Source organism: Nyctibius grandis, chromosome 7 (genome assembly GCF_013368605.1).
Source record: "Nyctibius grandis isolate bNycGra1 chromosome 7, bNycGra1.pri, whole genome shotgun sequence".
Classification (NCBI taxonomy): Eukaryota; Metazoa; Chordata; class Aves; order Nyctibiiformes; family Nyctibiidae; genus Nyctibius; species Nyctibius grandis.
In genome coordinates, this window is record NC_090664.1 from 3,898,948 (window position 1) to 3,922,722 (window position 23,775).

General features: G+C 42.6%; 1 protein-coding gene across 1 annotated transcript in view; it reads right to left on the bottom strand.

Moving 5' to 3' along the window:
* Positions 1 to 22,365, bottom strand: part of NPSR1 (neuropeptide S receptor 1) — a 59,750-nt gene extending 37,385 nt beyond the window's left edge. The window contains exons 1-2 of the mRNA XM_068405323.1: positions 22,219 to 22,365; positions 7,458 to 7,590 (exon numbers count right to left, since the gene is read on the bottom strand). Coding sequence (XP_068261424.1) covers positions 7,458 to 7,590; positions 22,219 to 22,365 — 280 coding nt within the window. The remainder of the gene's footprint in view (positions 1 to 7,457; positions 7,591 to 22,218) is intronic.
* Between the last annotated feature and the right edge of the window lie 1,410 nt (positions 22,366 to 23,775).

Below are 23,775 nucleotides of genomic sequence, written 5' to 3' on the forward strand. Positions count from 1 at the left end.
CTGTTACAGATACAGCACTTCAGCTTTTTTTGCTTTTGTGCCAGTGCTACCGTTTCCTACCTCAGTGAGCTACAACGGAGAGAGTCACAGCAACACGAATATTTTGTCCAGCCCCGGACATTCCAGTGAGCCCTTAAGAAGGTATCTGAAAATACGTGAGCATTAGGCAAAATACAGCGTACAAGAGCTTGGGTCCAGGCTGGTTAAAAACACTTTGAATTCGGTTTGGAATTGGAAACTAAAGCAGAAGAAGTAGTTGCCAGCAAGCCTACAGCTCATTTCTACTCTCCCGGAGTGTCCCACCTCTACAAGAGCTCCCTGGTGGGGCACTAACCAGCCTGCTTTTTGGGGTACCATACTCTAGACTAAAACTCTTGCATTGAGATCAGCTCCATTGCTGTTTCTTTGTCCTTCCTAGCGCACATCTGACTCCACTTCTCTTGCCTGCATACTGCAAAGGCAATCCAACTGCCTTAGACCACAGGATTACTGACAGTCTGTCGAGGCCACCTTTTTCCTTAGAGCCCCTGTCTTGTGGGAGCATAACTTTACCTTTTCAAGGAGAGTTCATTTTGCACCAAAAGCAGTTTCTTTTACATTAAACCTCACAAGGAAGTTGTGTAACTAGACCAAATGTTTGTGTGCTAGTCCCAATTTCACTGTTCTTCCTACACAAACACAACTAGACTGGACTGGAGTAATGTATTTTCAGGATGCCAAGTTCTCTATGTCAGATCTCTAGCTTCATGATTGCACCTCTAAAACATGAAACCTACTTTGTTTTCCATGACCATTTTCCTTTGGCTGTATGACCAAAACTGTGCAACAGAGGTCCTGATACCCCCAAAAAGACTATGTCTCCTCCTTTGCATAAAGCTTCTTTCTGTCACTCAGTTTTGATGCTAATGCTCACTCTTGGTTTCCTTGCCTAACTTCTGAGGATATTCCACTTTTTTTACCCCATCTACTTCAGGCTTGGTTTTGGAGAAAATGCATTTCAAGAGGGATGCATGTATTGGATATTTTCTATTTTCCTCAGGAAAGATTGAGTCTTGTGTTGACGAACAATATATGCAGACAAGAATGATTATATATAGACATACAGAAATATTCCTGGCTGTTTACACATGAAATCTAAGAGTATAGTAAAACATGATTCATAATACCAAACTGGAATTGTATAGCGTCCGTGCCCAAGTTACTTATTATGATATAGGGTACTATGACTCATCTCCAAATCTGAGTTAAACTTCAAAGGAGAATTTGAGTTTCTGCTAGGTGGTATTAAATTGCCAGAAATGGCAATAGATATCAAATCTGGTTTGCCATGTGCTGCCATGGGGTATTGCAGGCAGTGGCCACATTTATCTTATCCTGCATTATGTCTCCATTTTGGAAGGGTACACTAATACATACCTAACTTAAAGTAAGTCCCATGTTGTTTTCCAGTTACTGAATTAGTCTTCGTGGCAGAATCAGGATGGAAAATGATTGCTTCTTCTCCAGGCAACTAATGCAGCCATGCAATGAATTTTCTTATTCACTCCCAGTCCAGAGAAACCAAAATAGTTTCATGGGATGCACTGAATAAGTAATGTTAATATTGCAGTGTTTACTCCTGGAGACCATTTTTGCCCTTGATAAATTGATTCTCATTTACTCTGTGAATGCAAAATGAACAGTTGTACTAAATGCTATAGTTTCTTTAGCCTGCAGCAGAAAGGTGAATATAATCTATTTCTTTCCCTGTTTTTCAAGCCATGTGTACACCCAGGTGATTCGCAGAGTTGTTGGACTTCCAGCTAGGTGTTCAGGAATCAGACTGCTTCCAAAATTGGGGCATTTGGATGCCATTTGGTACTCCAGCGAATTTCAGTGTCTGTTCCTGAGGGAATGTTAACAAATGCCACTCTTGCTTCCCAATTTTGACATATGCTTCTCAGTAGTGATGAGAACATGTAGTGTACAAAACAGACGATCCATTAGTAGAGACTCTTTCCTTACTGTACATTAATTACACTTTCAAGAGCTTTTAGGGTGTAATGAACACAAGACATGCAGACATCCTTCTTTCAATTTTATCAATGAATGAACTGTGTCGTACAATTGTAACTTCCTCCAAGTCTTTTTTTCTGCAGGTAGGATACTGACACCTCTTCCCTTTCCTCAGCCTTCATTTTTTTTCCCCCACAAATTAGCAGAAAATAGAAGTGTGGAAAGGGGAGAAAGCCACAGATTTCTGGGAATTGTTGAAATAAACTCTATTTCAGTTCAGCATTCTGCATTAGGTTTCTGTGTCTTGGGTGGGCAGTCATGTAAATCAGATGGCAGGTTCCAGCCAAGACCCAGCTGGCAAGGTGTAAGTTTTCCAGTATAACTCTGAACTCTGTGGGTTCTTTGGCTGCCAACAGTCCACCTTCATTAAGGTGACTTGCTGAGTTACCTGCTAATTGGCTCTATGCAATTAACTTCCAATGCTCATAATCACTTGTAAAACTGATGAATTCGTATGTATGATTTCTCTGAAGTGCAGAAATATTACAAGTACCATTTTGCAGATTAAAAGCTGGAACAGAGACAATTATCTGTTAATATTGTTCTACATGTTAATTTTGGTAATGGTGTTATTATATTAAGCTTTTGTACAGATCAGGGAGTAATAAGTAATCTTCATTCCTTCAAGGCACATAGACAAGAAAGGAAAATATTGAAGGACAGGCACAGTCCATTAAAGCAGTCAGTGCCCTACTGGTTTTGGTGCATGGGGGAAAAAAAAAAAGAAGAAGAAAGGAAGGACAACTTCTAATATATTTGTTCTTGTTTAGCTGTTGTAGTAGTAGAGTTACATGCACCAATTTAGTGCATTTAACTAGCAGATTAGTTGGCAGACTCTGCCTTCAGTCATCTCAACCAAAGCCATCCCAGAAGTTGGTGGCTGAGCACAGTTTTAGCCCCACAATCCTGCTCTCTATGGGCAGAAGCAGCACAGAAAATAAACACCCCTTGCTTTAGCAGGGTCCATTTCCACCTATTTGCTCACATAACCCTCTCATAGCAAGTTTTCAGTGTATTGGCTTTTTACTAAACACTGAACAAAATTAGTGCAGTTGCTTAAGTACCAAGGGCTCCTGTGGTCCGGCTTTCTGGAAGAAACTGAAGAAGGTGGTAGTGATATAAAGAGACACTTTTAAAAATACCTCCTTGTCTTTTTAATGTCATTCTCAAGTCATCCTTTAGGATATGGTATTTATATCACAATAGAGACTGTAGTTAAATACTTTTACAGGTCGTCTTTAGTTTTTCTGTGTGTAAGCTACCATAAAAGTTAGATGACGTTCTTTTTATTTTATTTTAATAAATTTTATTTATTCTCTTTGTTACAGCCACAGCAATACCTAAGTGAGCATGTATTTCCAACCAAGTCTGTCAACCCATGGCTTAAAATTGGGTATGTGTTAAAGTGCCTACATGTATTTTTACCCCTAACAATGGACAAAATATAACACTGTTCTTGAGGTACTGATTTCTGCTAAATGTTGGAATAGAAAGAGAAACTCACAGAGCTAATGGTCATGACATTTCCAGCTCCAACTTTCCAGATGTTAATGTTGGACAAAAAAAACCTCAATAAACTACGCACTTTTCGTCATTAAAAGGAACTTAAATACTTTCCTCTGTCAGTAGTATTTGAAGTTGAATGAAGAATAATGAAAATACTTTTCAGCAGACTTTTTTAATGTGTTGCTCGATTGGTTTTAGAATTAGTCAAATAATAACAATTTTTATTGAATGGACTGTTTAGCCAATAAATGACATTCCTTGTCCAATGCTATTCAAATAATTGTGTTTTATACATGCTCTTGTGTTTTGTACTGCTTTTATGCTTTGAGAGTAGAGTTAAGAAGACCTTCATTTGGTAGGGCTGGGTAAAGTGATCTAAATGGATATAAATGTGTGGACAAACTATCTTTTCTGAAAACAAACTTATTTTGCTTGAAAATTTCCAGCGTGATATAGCGCCTGTGAACTTACTTGTCTGTCAGACCCCACTCTTTGATCTTGAACCACTCCGTGAATTTAGTCAGAGGCAAAGATCTTAAAGACACTAAGACTCTGAAAGTTATATGAAATGGCATCAGGTAGAGGGAGATGCGAGAGGATTCTTGCCAGAAGAGGTAGCTACACCATGAGCATAACTTGTGCTAAACAGAATAAATCTATTTGGGAAAAAGTATTTATAAATATTCTCCTCACAGGGTAATCTTCAGAGCTTACATTTTCTGAGAAACTAAATTGCCTTGGCAATAGAAATCTGTAGGAAACCTAACTTTAGTTTCAGTCTTCACAGATGAGCTTGTTTCTAAGAAAAACATTTTTACAAAAAAGGACTATGCCCGAAAGCAAACTGAACACAAGGCAAACATGGCAATGTTCCTCTGTGTTAAATTAGCTGATGCTGAGTGATTACTACTATTGTTCAACTCAGCTGTTAACTCTTAGCTGATTTCCTAGTGCCTAATTCCCAGATAATTTCAAATAGATTTATGCATAAGCCGAGAGCTAAACATAGACTTAAATGTGGTACTGGCACAGGCATTGTATAGGCATATATTTAACATGAAATAATCTGAAGCCAGGCTTCAGCAACAGCTTTAAGCACACTGAAGTTGAAGGGATTACTCACATTCCTACAGATCCCTGAAGCCTCGAGAACCATGTTGAATTATGGTGTAGTAAGGGATCAGTATGAGTCCTCTCTCTGAATTTGCCGAGTGGGTTGAACCACTGAATTCTAGCAGTGTTGAAAGCAGCCTCAATCAGTTAGTTACTCCTCTTCTGCATCTGGCTTGGCAACCAGTCAAGGAGAACAACAGTGCTCATTTCCTATTCATGTATTACGCACAATTTGCTTTGAATACCTTGTTTATTCTAACACGAAGGCTATATTTTCATTTCATTTTGGTACTACATTAGTGGGAAGACGTGAGAATTGAGGACACTACTCAACTATTGAGACACAGATGAATAGACAAAAAGTTTTTAAACGACTTTGAAATGCCTGCACTGATAAAGCTATATCCGTTTTTCTTCTCTCTGCTACTGGGGTAGAAATAATATATATTTTAAGAATCTCAAAATAGATGGAAGTAGTAATATTGACTAAGCAGAAACTGTTTGCCTGGAGATTAGGCTTTAGTTGGTAGGATTTAAATATGCCTGGCATGTCAAAGCAATGTGACAAGCCAGTATTTTCACAATGTTCCGTGTCTACCTCATAACTTGTTGTGAAAGGATGATGACTGTTGCCAGCTTGCTTTGTTCTTATTAATATTTTTGAAGATAAGAAAGTGAAATGGCTCCATTTCAGGAATTAAGTAATTTCTTTGTGCCAAAGTACTGACAGGAACTCTTGGTGTGGGAAGATAAATTAGAGTTCTGACTCCTGCATCACAAAAAAAAGAAGTCAACATTGCTCAAAAAAAGCCTTGCTGTTCAAGCTGGTGTTACTTCTTTTAACATTGCAGATGCGAATGTCAGGCGAGATTTCTATGTGAATTTCTATAATATGAAATGGAATAGACTGTTGAACTCAGGCACTTTGAAGCTCTGATTTTAAAGGTCAGGGATAACTTTAGGGAAGAGGAGGTCAGAAGAATCAGCAAGTGGAACACGTGGACCCCAGTCAGTATTGGAACATCAGCTACACAGCAATATTTGCAGCCCACGTCTAACGGGATATTTGCCATGTTGTCTTTGCCATTGATTATTCCAGCTCCCTCAAAACTCCACTTGCAATGCCTTCCCCTCTCTTCAAGTAGACAGTATTTGAACTCCTAGTGAATAGCTCTCTATCCACCTCCATTTTTAACCCAAAAAGTCAGCCTTTCCTATGGGTCCAAAATGGCAAAGCTCCCACCCAGGCCCTTACCCAGCACAGCAACAGTAGTAGCCTCCTCCTAGTACACCTCATGGGGGCCAGCCTTCTCCTGTGCTATTCTGGTCCAGACACTTCTGTCTGCTTCTTGCTTGCTTCAGTTGCTGTTCTGCTTTTTGCCCCTACTACTGCTTAGTTACCTACCTTTTACCATTTTCTGTATATTCATCTGGGATTGGGATATCTTTGAGAAGAGACCGGCTATTTTTGAAACTCCTGTGAACACTGTAACGCTTGATCTGTGATTGATGCTTCCAAACTGTGCTGTGAGGCTGTATCAACACGCCTTACCTGATGGAAAATACAGCTGGCACACGAAGGAAGCGACATGAAAGTCATGACCGAGATAAGAAGTGAAACTGTTTATTACAGATGACTCACAGGCAAATAGGAAAACCAGCCATCAGCACTTCAGAAGAGGAGTCACTGCAAACCTTCACCTCCTCAGCTTGCAATAATTCTTACCTCACCTGTAGTTATGGGCCAGTCCCTTTGCATCACTTTGCACACCTTGGTCTGTTTCAACTGAGAGTAGTTCTTCAAATGGGACAAGCTCCTGAGCAGACATGGTTGAGACCATGAGCAGGAGTTCATTTATTCAAAAAGAATGCATGTTGAAAATTGGGGAGTGTAGTCCTTTGCAATATTGCTGGGAAATCACATATTAAATAGCTCTTTTGTGGAAAAGTGCTGTTAATTCCTACCATATCTTACAAAAAACAGCAACAGAAAGCATATAAATGTATCCTACATACACAAAAAATACAACACAGCTGTCTTGTAAGCAGGGATTAGTAGCAGGACACTGTTATAGAAACAGCACATATTTTCCCTTGGGAAACTTAAAACCCCACAAATTTAGTCCATTCAAAGCCATAGAGAAACAATATGCTGCTTATGCTCCTTTCCTTTCCTAGTTGCTGAGATTGACGTGTTACAAACCAGGTTTCTGTACATTTTCCATTTTGTTTAAAAACTACAAAGTTCTTGGATCAGCATCCTTTTTTTCCATTCAAAAAAAAATTAGCTAAATGCACTTCTCTCCACATTTACATTTTTATATTTCCCTTACGTGGTTAAACATGAAGTTATTTTCACTCTTCAATGCAAGAGCATAATTGATGGAGCAATACTTTTATGAAGTACTTTAGAAAGGGTTTTAGTAGAAAAACACAAGACATTAATCTTAAACTAGTTTAATTTAAACAGTTCCATGACAACAGCTGGGGACATAACTTCTGGGAAACGTGGATGCAAATTCAGACTGGAAGATAAGATTCAGTGAAATCCATGAGTTGTAGCTGCTGCATCTGACACAGACGCTACTACATCAGCAACATCTTTTTATATCAGAGGCAGACTGTGCCCTAAGACAAGCAGCCATACATCTGTCTTATGGCAAGCTGCAGCTGGACGTTAGGTGGCAACTGAATTCTTCACCACTCAACTTGCATTTTCTTATTTGTCATTTTAATAGTGATTTCTGTGCAGTTCAGATGCCCTTTCCCCCCACGTACACTACCTGTGATTGCCAACTGCGTAACGAAGAAGGTCATTCGAGATTTCCGCTTCCTCCTCCAGGTAGAGAAGAGCACGATGGCATTTCCAGCAATTGTGACAATGAAGAGAATCCAAAGAGTCACCAGCTGCTCTGTCTGCATTGGAGAGAAGGCAATAAAGTGTATCAGTAGGTGGGTGGGTAGTGACTTGGGTTAAGCCAGTCAATTACCCTAGGACAAATGAGATGAGAATGAAAAAAAGGAGTGAAACATGAGTTTTGCCAACTGATTTCTAATTACTTAGTCTAAAAGATCCTCTTGTTCTTTCAGAAAATACTTAACAGGCACCACTGCTGGTGATGTTCATTCCATCAGTTTGATTTGCAGCGGCTGTATATTACTTGTATCTTCACAAAACCACTAGCAGTGTCTGCGTTTGGCACTTAACACTAAAATGAGAGGCAGCCCTCGGTTTTCTCGAGTTGCTCCAGCAAGCTGTGAAATAACCAGCTGCCTCACTTTGTAAGGAATATTGATAGATGGGCTCCTTTGGAAAAATGTGGGAAATAAATACTTCTCTCCTTCCCAGCTCCAGTGAGTTTGGGTCATCCACAAGCCCTATGAAACTCAGACATCCACTCCATGATGTAGATGTGCACCAAGATTGAAAAGAAAGCATGACCCACTGTAAGGAAAAGTAAAACTGTGTAGTGAGCGATACGTGATGACAAAACGTCCCCTAGTGGTAGTGTGTACAAAGAAAAGAAAGTCAGGAAAAAAAAAGGTTGTTCAGGCTCTCAAAGCATCAGGATCCTCTAGCAGAAATAACAAGGCTGTGCGCATCCAAGGTTGCTTGTTTTGTGAGTGCACGCCCAATCTTCTCCCTCCTTTTGGCCTACCAAAACCCATGTGGTCCTCTCTAGATGCAGGACAGTTGCTTTTCAGTGGCCACTCTGTAGGTTTCTCCTCACCATGTGAGTGTGAAGTTTATGTTTTCTCCATAGCAGTCAGCCATCTCTGAGCCTGAGAAGCACAGAGTCTGGTGAGGAAGGGGTCATCTTGGAGAAAATATTCTGCATTTCTGCAAAATTCTCACTTATAAAAGCCCGTCCTGTGTAAAGCTGTACGTAGTGACACAGAGGAAGATGGTTCTGCTGCTCTTCTGCAAAGACAAGTAGAAGAGAGGGGATTTTTCCCACTAACAGTTAGGTTTGAAGGGCATAGAGCAAGGGAGCTCAGGAGAAAAGAAATCCTAATGTATCCAGCAGCAATAATATACACATTATTATTATTAGAGTCGAAGAGAGAAAAAAAATACATATATGGCTCAGCAGAACTGGTAGTTAGAAAGGCAAACCCAATTTCCATAAGGGACCCCTCTCCAAGAGCTGGCTGCTCCCAAGCAGACCCCTGCCTTTGATGTTTCAAAAGGAGACAGGCCATATGAATGAAATACAGAAGAGCCTTCAGCACACTGCTCTGCCTTCTTGTGACTTGCCAATGCTTCAGCTGCATCGGTCACCTGGATTCACATCCTAGCAACTGGGACGAGTTTCAGGTTATGTCAACACAGTCATTTGGGATCTTCCAGTTCCTGACGCCAAACCCATAATGTAGGAGCCAGTGGAAAATGGAGGAGATGTGTAAGGGCTGCAGTTGAAGAGGGATCCCAGCTGCTGGTCCTACAGAAGTGACCCCAAGGAACTGTCCTGAGCAGGTGGGGGGGGAAGGAGGCTGTCAGTGAGACCCTTGCCTACCTGACCAGGTGGATGATGCAGCAGAAGGGGAGAGCACTCATTAAAAGCATTTGGCAGCCACTAACCCATGATTCTGTCACGGGTGAGCAGAAACCAGCGCTCCTGCTGCCTGCAAAGAGAAAACAGCTCAGCTGTGAGAGTGGGGAGGGAAAGTGAAATGGCAGGAAAGGAGCAGGGGCAAGGACCTTATTGCTCTGCCATGAGCTTTAGTGCCTTCTTGCCTCTTAGCCACCTCACGGCCAGCAGCCATGGCCCTCCTCTACTGAGGAGCCACTTGTGGGACCAGACTCAGCTTTGCTCCAGGTAGGTAGCCATGCGACCCTGTGGGTTACACAGGCATGCAGGAAAGGCAAGACTTGGTGTGGAGAGATTAGCTTAAGCATACAATGAAGGCTGTGTTTAGATGGCTTCACTTTTCCCAGCATGATAACTTTTGCCAGTGTAATCTACCATTTGGGTCATCTCACCTAATTTTAAAGCTCTAAAGAGAGAGACAACTACTCTAAATTGTCCTAGTATAGTCTAGATAGTAGTAGTAACTCAGAGATGAGTTACCATTCATCTCACCTACCTTGGGATGGCCTGTGCCCACGGATTATAGAGTGATCTAGATAAGACAACTTGTGTGGGTTGGATGCTTACCTTTTAGACAAAAAAAACCCCAAACCTCCACTTTTTTTGGGTGTCTACAAATCTCTTGATTTTCTTGGAAACAAATTCCCTTCAAAATGTGTGGCAGAGACACGGTGGAATGATTTTTATGGGGATGTTTTTCTTTGTACAGGAATTTGAAGGAAGTGTCTTTTTGGAAGGTAATTAAAATTAAAAAACATAAGATTTCACATCACTTTTGTCCTTGAAATCAGCAGGTTCTCCTCAGGGTTTGGTTTGTCTTTTCCATTTCAGAAAACATATTTCACACATGAAGAAAACTGAGGGGAAAATTGTTCCCATTTTCTCTGGTATAAAACCAGGAGAGCATTTTCTTGAAAGAAATCCCGTATTCCTATATTATACTGATAAAGGTACAAACAGAACAAGGGCCTGACAATCAAACCTTCTTATGAGTCCTGCAGAAGAAATAGCTATGGAGCGACAGACACTGTGTTAGAGGGGTGTTTCCCCACCATGCAGTCAGCTTAAATGCCCTCCTGCCAAGTTAAAAAGCAGTGCTTAACAGTTAAGTGATCTTAGGCTAAGCCTCTATGGCAATATACAATTAAACCAGATTACAAAGATAACCTAAAAGGTGCACAAGCTGAATATAGGAGAGGTAAGTTTGAAAGGCCATATAGACAAAGGAATAAAGCCAAAGTTTCTATTAATCTATTTGTGGTAGCTGCCATTCAGAGAGAAGAGAAAAAGATCTGATTCTTGGGGATTAAGGAGCTATAATAATAGGCAACTTAAATCACTGCAGCCTCTCTCAGTCTGTGTTAGCTTGCAGAATGAAAACTTCTGTGGTTATTAATGGGATGCCAACCGTGATAAAGGCCTTCACAGAGGCTAGGATTAGAATTCAAAATTATCTTGATGAATTGGAAACATGCACTGGAAAAAAAACAGGATGCTGTTCAACAAAGGAGAAGTACAGGACTCTACAGTGCAGTGGGTGTAATCACATCAGGTTGGGAAAGCCTTCAAAACATCCTCTCCCGCATGCAGCACGCAAAGTGCCCCACAAGTGGAACTTGATTTCACAGAATCACAGAATCAATCAGGTTGGAAGAGCCCTCTGGGATCATTGAGTCCAACCGTTGCCCTGACACCACCATGTCAACTAGACCATGGCACTAAGTGCCATGTCCAGTCTTTTCTTAAACACCTCCAGAGATGGTGACTCCACCACCTCCATGGGCTGCCCCTTCCAATGTCTAATGACCCTTGTTGAGAAGAAATGCTTCCTAATGTCCAACCTGAACCTCCCCTGGCCAAGCTTGAGGCTGTGTCCTCTTGTCCTATTGCTAGTTGCCTGGGAGAAGAGGCCGACTCCCACTTCACTACAACCTCCCTTCAGGTAGTTGTAGACTGCAACAAGGTCACCTCTGAGCCTCCTCTTCTCCAGGCTAAACAACCCCAGCTCCCTCAGCCGTTCCTCATAGGTCAGACCCTCCAGACCCTTCACCAGCTTGGTCGCCCTCCTCTGGACTTGCTCCAACACCTCAACATCTTCCTTGAAGTGCAGGGCCCAGAACTGGACACAGTATTCAAGGTGCAGCCTCACCAGTGCCGAGTACAGAGGGACGATCACTTCCCTACACCAGCTGGTGATTTAATAATGTCACCCTACCATGAGAGCAACAACTACCATCGTGGCACCAACACTAGTCTCGTGTGCTTCTGCTTTAACCCTTCCACTGTACCCAGCAGCTGTACTGTGCCCACTCCTGGGCACCGTGCTTCAAGAGAGACACAGAGCAATGAGTTGACAGCAGCCTAGAGGATATAGCCAGGTGAAAAGACTGTGAATGAATTAAGTTGCTCAGTCTAGCAAAAAAAAAAAAAGCAGACTTGAGGAAAATATGAACATAGCCTTGAAGACACAAAAAGACTGACGTAAAAAAGGAAAGGAATAATCTCTTCTTCAGAGATTATTCTTCAGATCCACTGCAAACTGGCCAAAAATCAGTGAACCAAAACTGCAGCACAGAATTCAGATGGATCATTTTAAAAAATTGACTTAAAAATATGCCTTATAAGTATAGATTGATTGAGTAAGTGAACCCTCCACCTGTGAAGGTCTTAAAAACAGCTATTAGATTAGAGAGATAGCCAATTGATCCTTGAACTTCACTCCAGGTGCATTTTCTATAATTTTGTTTTATTGATGACCTTAAGGTTGCTTAGACACAGAGGTGTTTCATTTCAGGTCTTAATTTTTATCAAGCAAAAAATCCTCTTTTTGTAACAATACTCAGCAAGGTAATTACACAAAAACCTTTGTTTAATAACATGTTGCACAGACATCAGAGGCATTTTGGATAAAAAGAAAGATAATAACATCTCCCAAACCCCTGTGTAGAAGCTTTTGGCAAGGGCTGCTTTTGCAATGGGCATTGCTAACTACATCACATGAGCACACCGTGAGGGAGACTAGTGTCATACACCAGTCCTTTTAGATTAGAAAAACTAAAGATGCTGGTGACTTAATTAAGGTCACAGAACAAATCTAAGTCAAGAGAATTTCCTTGGCTTGCCTACAGCCATTGCATGCGCTGCTATTCCACACGACTGCTGTTTGGAGCATGGAAGTGCCTGACATCTGGAGTGCATATTCGTGTTTTGTCAATTTGCTTTAAGATTAAAATCAGCTTTAGTCAATGAAGCAAGCCTCTTCACGGGTGAAATGTAAGCCAGAAAACCTGTCTGAAGATTGTGTGCATTTTCCTTTGCTTGTAGAAGCAGCTTGTTTTGTCTCTCTAACAAAATTTCTGAATCCATAGGCTGTGATAAGTGTAGCAAGAGGTGTATTCTGCTTTATATTTGAGACAGATATCATCCCTGTGAGCAGCTTTAATCAAGACCATAGTTAAAACCTCTCAGAGCCATTGGGACCCATTTTGGTGCCATCCCTTCTTCCAGTTCTCACCAACCAACTTCCTTGCTCACTTATTCCTCAGGGTTTGCATCCCCTCCCTTGGAGGCACCAGCTGTGGATGGTGATATACCTGATAGCCCATCCCAATAGAGGTGCTGTTGCTCATGTCTTGAGGTGCAGAAGCCTTTGCCTGACATCACAGCAGTTGCCTAATAGGAGAAGAGGTTCAACTAGCAATGGGCAAAGCACATTTGTACTTGAATGGGAATCCTATGTGAGACAGTTTTGTTCTAGCTGCTGAGGCTGGTTGGGAAACAGCCTGGAAAAAATAGGTTGTCAGGTAAGAAATGAGCAAATAAACAGAAAAAGAGAGAGGTACACCATTCCTGATGTGACTGGTTGGCCTCTTAATGTGAGGAGAGGAGGCCTATAGTGAATTCATGTCCTTGTTGACCTGGTGCCTTCCTGCTCCATGTCCTTGGTCATCTGGGTGAAGAAGACGCACTGATCCCTCACATCACAGGTCGGTAGTGGCTTAAGTCTCTGAACAGCTGCTTCTTACTGGTTCATTAAATTCTGGGAAGATGCAAATAGTCTTACTGCTTGCCTTTCATATATTTTAAAAATTATATTTCTAGCATAGCCTATGGCAGCAATTGAGATTGTAAGAGAGACGTAATCACGGAGCAAGCCAAACAACTTTGTAAGGATGTTCTTCTTAACACATATGAAGAACACATCAATCTCCTTGCTAAATTGGGCAACTGACGTGCTCACGGTCAGGTTCACCACTGGTAGATTGCATTGCACTTTCTTAAAGGAGAAAAAAAAAAAGAGAAAAATCTTTTCTCACCCTCTGAAATAATCATTTTAATTGCAGGCCATGTAAGAAAACGGAGGGGTCTAGATTTGCATTTTTTTGACCCTGTTGTAGAAGATCTGAAGTCTTGAATTTTCAATAGGGAAAATGTTCAGGACAGATTTGCTGTTTTAACAGCCCCCACTTAGGATGAACAAAAAAAAAAAACACAACAACACAACACACACCCCAAAGAAAACCCTGCACCAGGAAGATTAGTTTTCCTGAGGCAGACAGGTGCCATGCAGCTTGACTGATTCCAGTCAGGGATTTATAGTCAGTTTACCTCTAAGGCAAATTGCACTTTGGACTGCAACACTGAAAGAAATCAAAGACAGACACTCATCAGCACAATTTAATTAAGGAGTCTTAAAGGTACTGGCACAACCTCCGACATAATTCATATAGATTTCTAAAATAAATAAGCAAGGCAAAAATAAATAAATACCCTCTGTCTCACACTGACAGATTCCTCCACAGCAGAAAACCTAGAGGAGCCTTGTGGGGGTCTAACTGCTGCCTACAATTATCTAACGGGAGGGTGCAGAGAAGATGGAGCCAGGTTCTTCTCAGAGGTGCACAATGAAAGGACAAGATGCCACAGGTAAGAGTTGTAACACAGAACACGATGATTAGATACTAGGAAAAAAAACCCTAGTTCATCGTGAGGGTGGTCAAACACTGGGATGGGAGCCCAGAGAGGCTGCAGAACCTCCATCCCTGGAGATATTCAAAACTTGAGTGGACACTGCCCTGAGCAATCTGGCATAGTTTGAATTTGCTTTTGAGTGGTTGGCACAGGTGACCTCCAGAAGTCCTTTCATGCCTGAATTATTATGCACACACAAGTACACATAAGACCTATTTTCTTAATGAATGTACTTAAAACTAAAAGGTACTTATACAGACATAATCAGATGAGCACTTTGCACAAGTTATATATTATTTATTGTGTCATAAAAACATGAACAACTCGGATCTTTATGGGAATCTTTACATAAACTGAAATTCACCCTGCAAGTCAAGAGAATGGGTGTAAAGGCTATCGGCATGGGAATGACACAAACACATTAGTCTCAGGAAAAAGGGCTTAAAAAGCACAAGGTGGCATTTGTCTTATGCTTACACAGAGGTCTGAGATGAAGAATTTCTGCCAGGGTATGACCGGCTTAAACAATGAGCTGTCAAAAGTAACATGTGATGCCACAGAAGGGATCACAACTATTGCTGGTTTTACCAGCTACAATATAAAGGTTCTTTAATACATAAAAAAGAACAAACTTGGTGTCTCCGTTTAGCCCACACCCGGAGCTAAACAACAATCAGTTGTTCTATCACCCAATCTCCCTTCCACAACCAAGAAAGGGAATTGGGAAAAGGAGGGAGACTCGTGGGTTGAAATTTAAACAGATTTAATAAAATAAGGAAACTAATATCAATACTAATAACAAAAGACACAAAATTATACTTAGCTCGTAAAGTGGTAGCAAATCCCTCCAAGGACAGTAACCATTGAGAAAAGAGGAGATGGAAGAAGAGGAGAGCAGAGCAAAGAACCCCCCCAGCCCCATCCAGCTTTCCCCTTTGTAGTGAACCTGACATTAATGTTACAGAACACACCTGTGGGGCAGCCTGGGTCAGCTGCCCTGGCTTTCACTGCTAATGACCTTGACCACCACACCACAGCTGGCCACAAACTGAAACAAAATGTAACAGAAAATGGATTCTATAGATTTTATCCCTGCAAAACCAGTACACCTGGTTAAAGTGCCAACTGGAAACATCCATATTTCTTCTTGTGTTGAAAATTTCAGCACAAGTTGGGTTGTGAAAAAAACGAGAGAAATCTCTGTTGGTGTGTAGGTGTATGCTGTAGGTGTGTTACACGTACTTTAATTGTAGCTAGCAGCTCTGACTGTCAAAAGAGAACAAAGTAAGAGGCACCAAATATTTTACCAGAAGAGGGACAGTGGTGGGAATACTTAGGCTAGAAGTAAGCTTCATACAGTACATTTTAGGCACCTGAATGTGAAACTTCAAATGATTAATTCAAACTGCCTCTAATGCTCAAGAAATCTCAAAAAAAAAACACCAAAAAAAGAAGGAAGATTTGGGGAAAATGCAAAAATGGCTGGATCACTCTTGATTCATTTGCAGATAGACTTTGTGTCCGTAAGAAACACAGTAACAACTGAGAAGATCACTGAAATCTTACGCCCCAGTTGCCACAAGCAGCATGCCACTGGTCATTCCTGTAATACAAGTGTGTTTTGAAAGAATGTTCTCCAACTAGCAAGGCATAACTGAGAAGATGTTTCTATACAGCATTCACACAAGAAGTTCCTGAAAATTTCAGGAAAGCAATTTGATTGGCACCAAAAAGCTCTGGGAAACTCGTGTGAAGATAAGAAAGACTGAGAAAAGAGAAAATTCAAAGCTAAGTTTTATATTTTGTCTTTGAAAGTGCTGCCACTATGATTGAATTTGAGAGAAATATGTTTGGGCAGGCAACAAGCTCTCTAGGAGTTGATTTTTTTTTTTGGTAGGGTGGCCTGGAACGGAGCCTGATCCAAATGCTAGTTAAGCTCCAGGTTTGCCTCTGGGACTGCTGCTTTCCCATTTCAATGATGATGCCTGATAGTTTTCCTGAATCCTTCTGCACAGCGGCTGCTTTACTGAGATGATTTCTCACAGGCTGGCCGTGTTATCCCCCCAGCACATGGCTACAGGTCATTCTGGCGATCCTGGGATGTGTTGCCACACGAGGGAGCTGGGGTTGTTTAGCCTGGAGAAGAGAAGGCTCAAAGGTGACCTTATTGCAGTCTACAACTACCTGAAGGGAGGTTGTAGTGGAGTGGGAGTCAGCCTCTTCTCCCGGGCAACTAGTGATAGGACAAGAGGACACAGCCTCAAGCTTTGCCAGGGGAGGTTCAGGTTGGACATTAGGAAGAATTTCTTCTCAGCAAGGGTCATTAGCCATTGGAAGGGGCTGGCCAGGGAGGTGGTGGAGTCACCATCTCTGGAGGTGTTTAAGAAAAGACTGGACATGGCACTTAGTGCCATGGTCTGGTCGACAGGGTGGTGTCAGGGCAACGGTTGGACTCGATGATCCCAGAGGTCTCTTCCAACCTGATTGATTCTGTGATTCTGAGGCCTTCACAACACGTCAGAGGTGCTGGCAACAGTCACTTCCCCACGGGTCCTTATGGTTGGAAGAAGGGCACAGCTGGAAGGGATCCAGGCTGATGTTTTCTGTTCTGCCGAACTTGAGAAGCAGTTTTGCGTGAGTTTGTGTCTATCTGGAATTGCACTCATACTCTGTGAATGTTCTTGTATTACACAGAGGAAAAATCTATAGTATTTTCTCACTTTTAGATTTAGGGAAACATAAGCTGAGGAAGCCTATTCACTAAATCAGGACACTTTCTCATGGAAAAGGGTAAATATGTTATTAGGATTACTTTCACTTCTTTTTGAAATCTAGCAAAACTATATCTTTTTTTTTTGTGAATCCCCAGGTTTTTTAAAAATTTATTTCTTAGCTCTGACTTCACCATCACGGGTGAGGCAGGGTCCTTTCAGTGCGCAACAATTAATGCATGTGAATCGCTGTGATCTTTCCAAGCTCAAGTAACAGTTAAACAAACCACCCCCTACCCTGCCCCAAAATCCTCCATAGGTGTGACTGGGATAGAGGGCAAGATTTTCAGTGAATAACAAACGGTAACAATTCAATTTTACTAGCAGATAGTTCACATTTGCCATTCTGCCCTGTTTGGGTACAAGATGGATAAGAAATGGGGAGAGTACTGTTCAGTTGTTGCAGGATTTTTTTATCCATCACACCCTAGGAATGTTCCACAGAATTAGACAAACAGATATTCTTGATTTTAATGTCATCAGGAAAGATACATTTTTCATGGTGTACCTATCTATTTTTTCCTAGAATATTTTCAATGTGAAAAGACAATATTAGGTCACTCGATGGTCCATCCATAATTGTATGATTTTGATAGCCCTATTAAAAACAGTGAAATGCTTTTTTTTATTTCTTAATCACAAAAAGGGGTAATATGATTAAGTATGCCTAATCTGTACAACTAAAACATCTAAAAAAAAAATGGATAAATTAATACTTTCTAGGCATATTTATATAGGCAAGGCAGACAGACTCAGACCCTGTGTCTGTGATGACCAGTATGAGGGTTGCTAGTATAAAACTGGCCAAATCACTTGGCTCAGAGGTACCCTGAGCTGGGCTGTCGTACAGCCAGATCACTCCTGTGTTGCATTTAAGCTACTAGACGAAGCCAGCCTGGCCAACAGTCCTGCAGCAGCAGTTTCATGAGGAGATCTGCCATCGCATTCTCAGGAATAGCAACAGTCGTTACGGCATATCGCAGAGGCTGCGTTCAGGAGTTTCTGACACCTTATTTGTGTAGACTTAATTCTCCTCCTCTCCCCCCACCCCCCAACCGAAAGACTGCGAAGTTACAAATTATTTGATATGCCTATTTTTCTAAAATGTATGATTGCATTTGCAGAGATTACTCCAGAAATCTGACAGCACCCATTATTATTTTTCTATTATGTATTCAACGATGGGATGCTCTGTGAGGTTTGCTTGAAAATCAGAATGAGCAATAGCATAGGTGAATGCTCTCCAGGAGATAAAGAGACTCCTGCATTTGGTTGAAAAAATAGGGACAAGAGATTCTGATTTAAACAGGCTCTGAGGACACCTGGAACCAAATCCTTGCTACCTGATAGTCCTACAAAACAAGTCAGTGCAAACTTTCTCTCCACACACTGGTCTTCTCAGCTCTTTGCTGGAGATGGTAAGGCCTGACCTTTGTAAAGAGCATTAGGCTTCATGGATAAGCAGCACATGCTCTTAGATTTGTGCTTACTCCGGCATGGCTATGTAGTCCTCTCTAATATCTGAGCTACGTGGGCTAAAACATGCAGGTACTGGTAATGCTACAGTGGGTAGGGGTGGGGGGGAACAGTCGGAGATCAAACAGTCCTTCCTGAAACAAATTAGGAATTCAGATTATAGGTGTAAAATCACTTGTGATGGAGTCGATGTGCACATTGTTCCTCCTGAGAGCTCTAGCACTTCAGCGTCACTGCTGTGGCAATGCTGCATGGCACAGGGACCAGGGCTCACGGGGCCAGAGGGAGTGGGATGTCAACATGTGGACCAGTGGCTGGGGTTCCCACCCGGCAGGGGAGAGATTGGGTTTTCCAAACAACCTTGGGTGAAAATGACAAAAAGAGATGAGCCCTACTCAATCCTCGCTGAGGACGAGCACATGCTCCTACCATTGGGGAAGCTTCAGAGCTGTTGGGGGCCTGGGAAGAGGAGGTGCTTCCTCCAGTCCTGACGAAACCTCCCAACCCTATGGACGACCGGGGCAAACCTATTCTGAGATTTCAACTTCTCTCCAGGGAGGTTTCTGGTTTGCACCTTGTCAGGTTTGTAGAGTTAAGAAGGTCCTAAAGTGGAGGAAGGACACAGGTGTTCAGATGACCTCTGTTCTTTTCAGATTACTGTATTTGGCAGAGGGCAGTTGACACTCGCTTAGAGCCCTTTACACATAGATTAAATGCACATGGGGGACATTGTAAAGGGATGTAATGAAATATCCTTTGGCCTGGGAGGTTGGAGCTGTAATTAATACCAATTTGCACATCTGTTCTAAATTTGGTGCTGACACAGCCAACAGGACTTCTTGTGGTTTAAGACAGTAACCTACCTGGATGCCTCATGGAAAGGCACCTGGGAAGAAACACGGTCTGGGTTTTCAGGGAACATTTGCCATAACACAGCAGCAAGACTTGAACATAGGTGGGGATGGGCCAGTGCCTTTGCCGTGGGAAGCACCAGCTCCTCTTGCATGCTGTGTGGTGCACCCTATCCTGCCCCAAAGGCCGCAACTCTGCATGCCAAGGGCCAGCCTAGTTAGCACATGGCCATGGACCCAAAGCAGATATCATGGGCAAAGCCTTGGTGAGCAGCTGGCCAAGGTGCTACAGTAATGACTATCAGAAGGGAAATGTGCATTCCTCCAAGTGGGTGAAATGCTCCATTTCCCAGCGGGGGGAAAAAAAAAATACTTAATTTGAACTGGCAAAATGCTTTCTATTTTGGAGCGGTGCAGGATTTAGTTGTTAAGCTCTGAAGAGGGACAGACAGAAACTCAAATGCTTCTGAAAGGAGGAGCAGGGAAGCACTTACAGCTCAGCCTGTGCCAGGACTTTTTGGCATGAAATGCTCTAAGGCACATTATTTGACTTATGTCACTTTGCCACCACAGTATAACACAGCCACTGCTTTAGGCGGGTACAGGTTGTCCTTTTGAAGCATGGGAGGAAAAGAAGAAACCAGCGCATGCTCCCATGGTTCAAGGAGTATGTGAGGTACACTACACAGCTGCCATTGGGTAGAACCATTAAGAAGTCATTAGCACAGGAACTGCTCCAGGTACTGGGTGAGTGTCACTCCCTCGTCTCCATTTATCAGCTTAGATCATGGTTTCCTACGACCACTTTAGTAAGATAGGTTACATCTGCATTGCCCAAGCAGAAATAGCTTGTGTGCCCCGTGTTGGACTTCTGCATCCCAGCACGCAGGCTCTGGAGTCAATGTGTGTGGCGGCCGTTCATCCAGCCTACCTTTACTGTCAGCCATGGGCTACAACGTGTTTGAAAATCCCAATAAAAGGCCAATGCCCCATTTGTAGCTACATTTTGAGTACCGAGCTCTGGGTTTTAATCCATGCAGCCTATTCCAAGCTGAACCTTTTATTGCTTTAGCTCTTTAAACAGACCCTTGTGAAGATGAAGGACTTGCTGCTCAGCTTGCTGGAAGGGGCAAGGACATGGCCACAACATGGGCAGTGCTGGTGGAGGACAGCCAACCAAGTCAGCAGGTATCAGCAGCACCTTCCACATGTGAGCTCTTACAGAGAGCTGAAATTGCTGGCAGGGAGCCCTGTCTTCCCTGCACCATCCTCATCAGAGCAGGTGCTTTAGCCCTCTTTTCCTGCAGCAGCACTAGCTGTCACTTATCTCCAGAGTCAAAATATTTCCATGCCTATCAACAGCTAGTAATTGATGCAAAATCAGTGAACCTCCTCGCAAAGTTCATGCTATATGTGCCAGACCTAGACATCTGACACAGGAGTGCAAGTCTAACGAGAAGCCCTCAGCTAACAGAATCAAGTTTCCTTTAGCAATGGACAAGCATGCATGACTATCCATGGTTTCCTAATTATTGTAATTTACTCAATTTTCCCTATTAAGAAGCATTTTTCTGCCTGGGGACCTTCTAATCATGGAATTAATTGTCACTTTTACCATTATAAAATACTGCTCCCATGACATTGTTCAGATTTACAGCCCTAACTGTGGAAAGAGCAAAGGAGATAAAGTTGATAAAAATATTTTGTTTGTCACTTCTGATTTTTTTCAAGAGCATTTTAGGAGTCTAACGTGGAGAAAAAAAAAAGAGGAAACAAAAAGAATTTTCATCCTTGAAATCCTAGATAAGAAAGTATCTTATCGAGAAAAAAAATGTGTCAGCAATATGTTAAAAGAGACCCTCATTAATTAATCGTAGAACTACAGATCAACTTTTTCCTTAACTGGGGTGGAAACCTGTTGTAATCCCACTGGCATTGTGTCAGAGCACTAACGATCTCACAGAAATCAAATTGCCTCTGAACACAGCCCCTTTCACCCAACACGTAGTCAAATGATGTAAGTGTCTATATCTTGCCCATTGAGAGTGATCTTTTTGGTCCTGAGCTCCAGAAGGAATGGCAGGGCACTCCTTGTCGGACTTGCTAATAACTTGAACCGAACTTGTACCATGTGTCACAACAGTGAAGTGACACACGGTGTGCAGCATGAAATGAAGCAATGACAACAGGCACAGAAATCTGAAGGGAAGACGAATTTCAGTACCTCTTTCATCTTTTTCCTACATTCTCTTATTGCAAGGGTGATGTTTGGCTGAGGAGATGAATGAATACCCTTCCCATGTCATTCAACAGCATGCAGGACTGAATGATTCATCTGGTGCATTCTTAACAGCAGCCTTCAAGAGACACTGCATCCCCCGCTCAAATTAAAAACAAACCAACCAACCAACTAATTAGAACCTGTCCCTCATGATTTAAAAAAAAAACAAAAACAAAAATCCCTCTCACTTGTGTACAATGTTTGTTGCAGCTGGAAAATTGAAATGAAATCCCTTATGCCAAGACTGTAAGAAATTACATAAAAGATATGTTAAACTAATACAAGCTTTGATTAAAGATGCATGTATAATTACAATACCTCTTTAGAAAAACAGCACTGTCTGCTCTTGGAAGGGGATACAATTGGTTAAGACCTCTAAGTCTGAACTCCAATTCCTACAACTATTTTATTTTTCAGTAAATGCCTCAGGCATGCTGTCAGCTGTCTTTGCAGGGGAAAAAAGCCACAAATAACTGGGCAAAAAAGTCACAAATAACTGGGCAAAAAAGTTCAATAATCCTAGTTGCCTCCCTGCAGAGGTGCTGAAAATGCACCAAAGCTGCAAGCATGTGAGAAAAGTAACGCACACCTTAAAAGAATACCTTAAAAGAATAGTAAAAGGATCCCCACTCCTCTTCTGCGACCACTTTGGTGAAAGTCACCGTTTCAGTGCAGGTGACAAGGGTAAGATCCAGCCAGCCGGTGCCTCCCTGGGAGCTGCTGCTGGCTTCTGTGGAGCCGACTTCCATCCCTGGATTTTGTTCAAGTTGTCTAGGGGCTTGTTTTCGCAAGAGTTAACGCAGCCAAGCTTCTCCCGTAAAAGCACAGCAACTAAACCAGCTTCTCACTGCTCCACCACTGGCTACCAGAGGTGTCGGGCTTCAGTGCAGCTGAGTGATAGGGAAAAAAAAAAGCCAAGCTGGCGTCGTCCCTTTGAGCTTTCCTTTGGTACACCTCTGACGACAGCTGTCCACATGCTTTTTGCGGCAGCAGCCAGTAAGAAAGTCAGCACACGTGGACCCAGCCATGTGCCTTGTGGACTCTGGATTGTCTTGCACTCCAAGTTGCCAGCTCTGGAGTCAGGCACACCTGTAAAAGCATGGACCTCCTCCCTGCGTTAAGCTCAGGAGCCTGGCTGTTCCACTCAGCAGCTTTGCTTCCTTACCCTAGCTCAGCGCGCTTTGATTTCGATTACCTGCAGAATTATATCCATATACAAGCACCAACACACTCTCCTGTATTAGCAAAACCCTATGAATTTTCAGGCTTAAGCTATCACAATTTCCCTGTAAGTGTCTATCTGACTTCTGAAGTTGTCTTCACCAAGAAAAAGTAACAGAAATAGGCCTTTCCACTTAACATTTGCAAATAGCTCAAACCTGCTGCAACCCCCCAGTACAGGCAGTGCTTTCTTCACCCTATGGAGAGCCTGTCTGGAAAGGTACGGCTCCTAGAGACTGCTAGCGTCACTTAAACAGAGGCTCAAGGACTCTTCAGAGCAAGGTAATCAATTATCTTTCTACTCACCAATTTTCTGGGCACTGAGCTCACTTACCTTCCGTTGATCCGGATGTTTTTCCCCATGTCTAGTGATGTTACTCTGGGTTTACACCAAGCTGGCAGATGAAGTTGTGCACACCTTCCCTGACCAGAGTGCAAAATCACATGTAAATCCCAAAGCTGTTCAGCTTTGTGGAGATGCTCTGCCTTGATACCAACGCAATCCTAAGCAGAACGTGATGCATTTTCACAGCCGTGCCTCACCAACTCAAATTCCTGTTACCTGCTCACGGCAGAACCCAGTCTTGTGCTGATGCATGTGCAAGCACAGATGGCCATGACGGAGCTCAGGAGGCATTGAACTCCTCACTTTGGCCAGCACAGCACACCCTTTCCCCAGCTGCTGGAGCAGGGGTCTCCACAACATGTCCACAGCATCCACACCCATGGTCCAGGTGGGGCTGTGCCCACCCCCACCTACATGAGCAGCCAGAGAAGGGTGGCTGCAGGGCCCTCCGGCTCCCAGGGCCAGTAATAGCGGGGGATGGGGGCACAAGCAGTAAAATTCAGGTCTGAACTCTCCCAGGTTGGGACATGTCTGGATCTGGGCCTTTGGACCAGGCTGTTCTAGGGACCGGAGAAACCTCTGAGTGACTGAG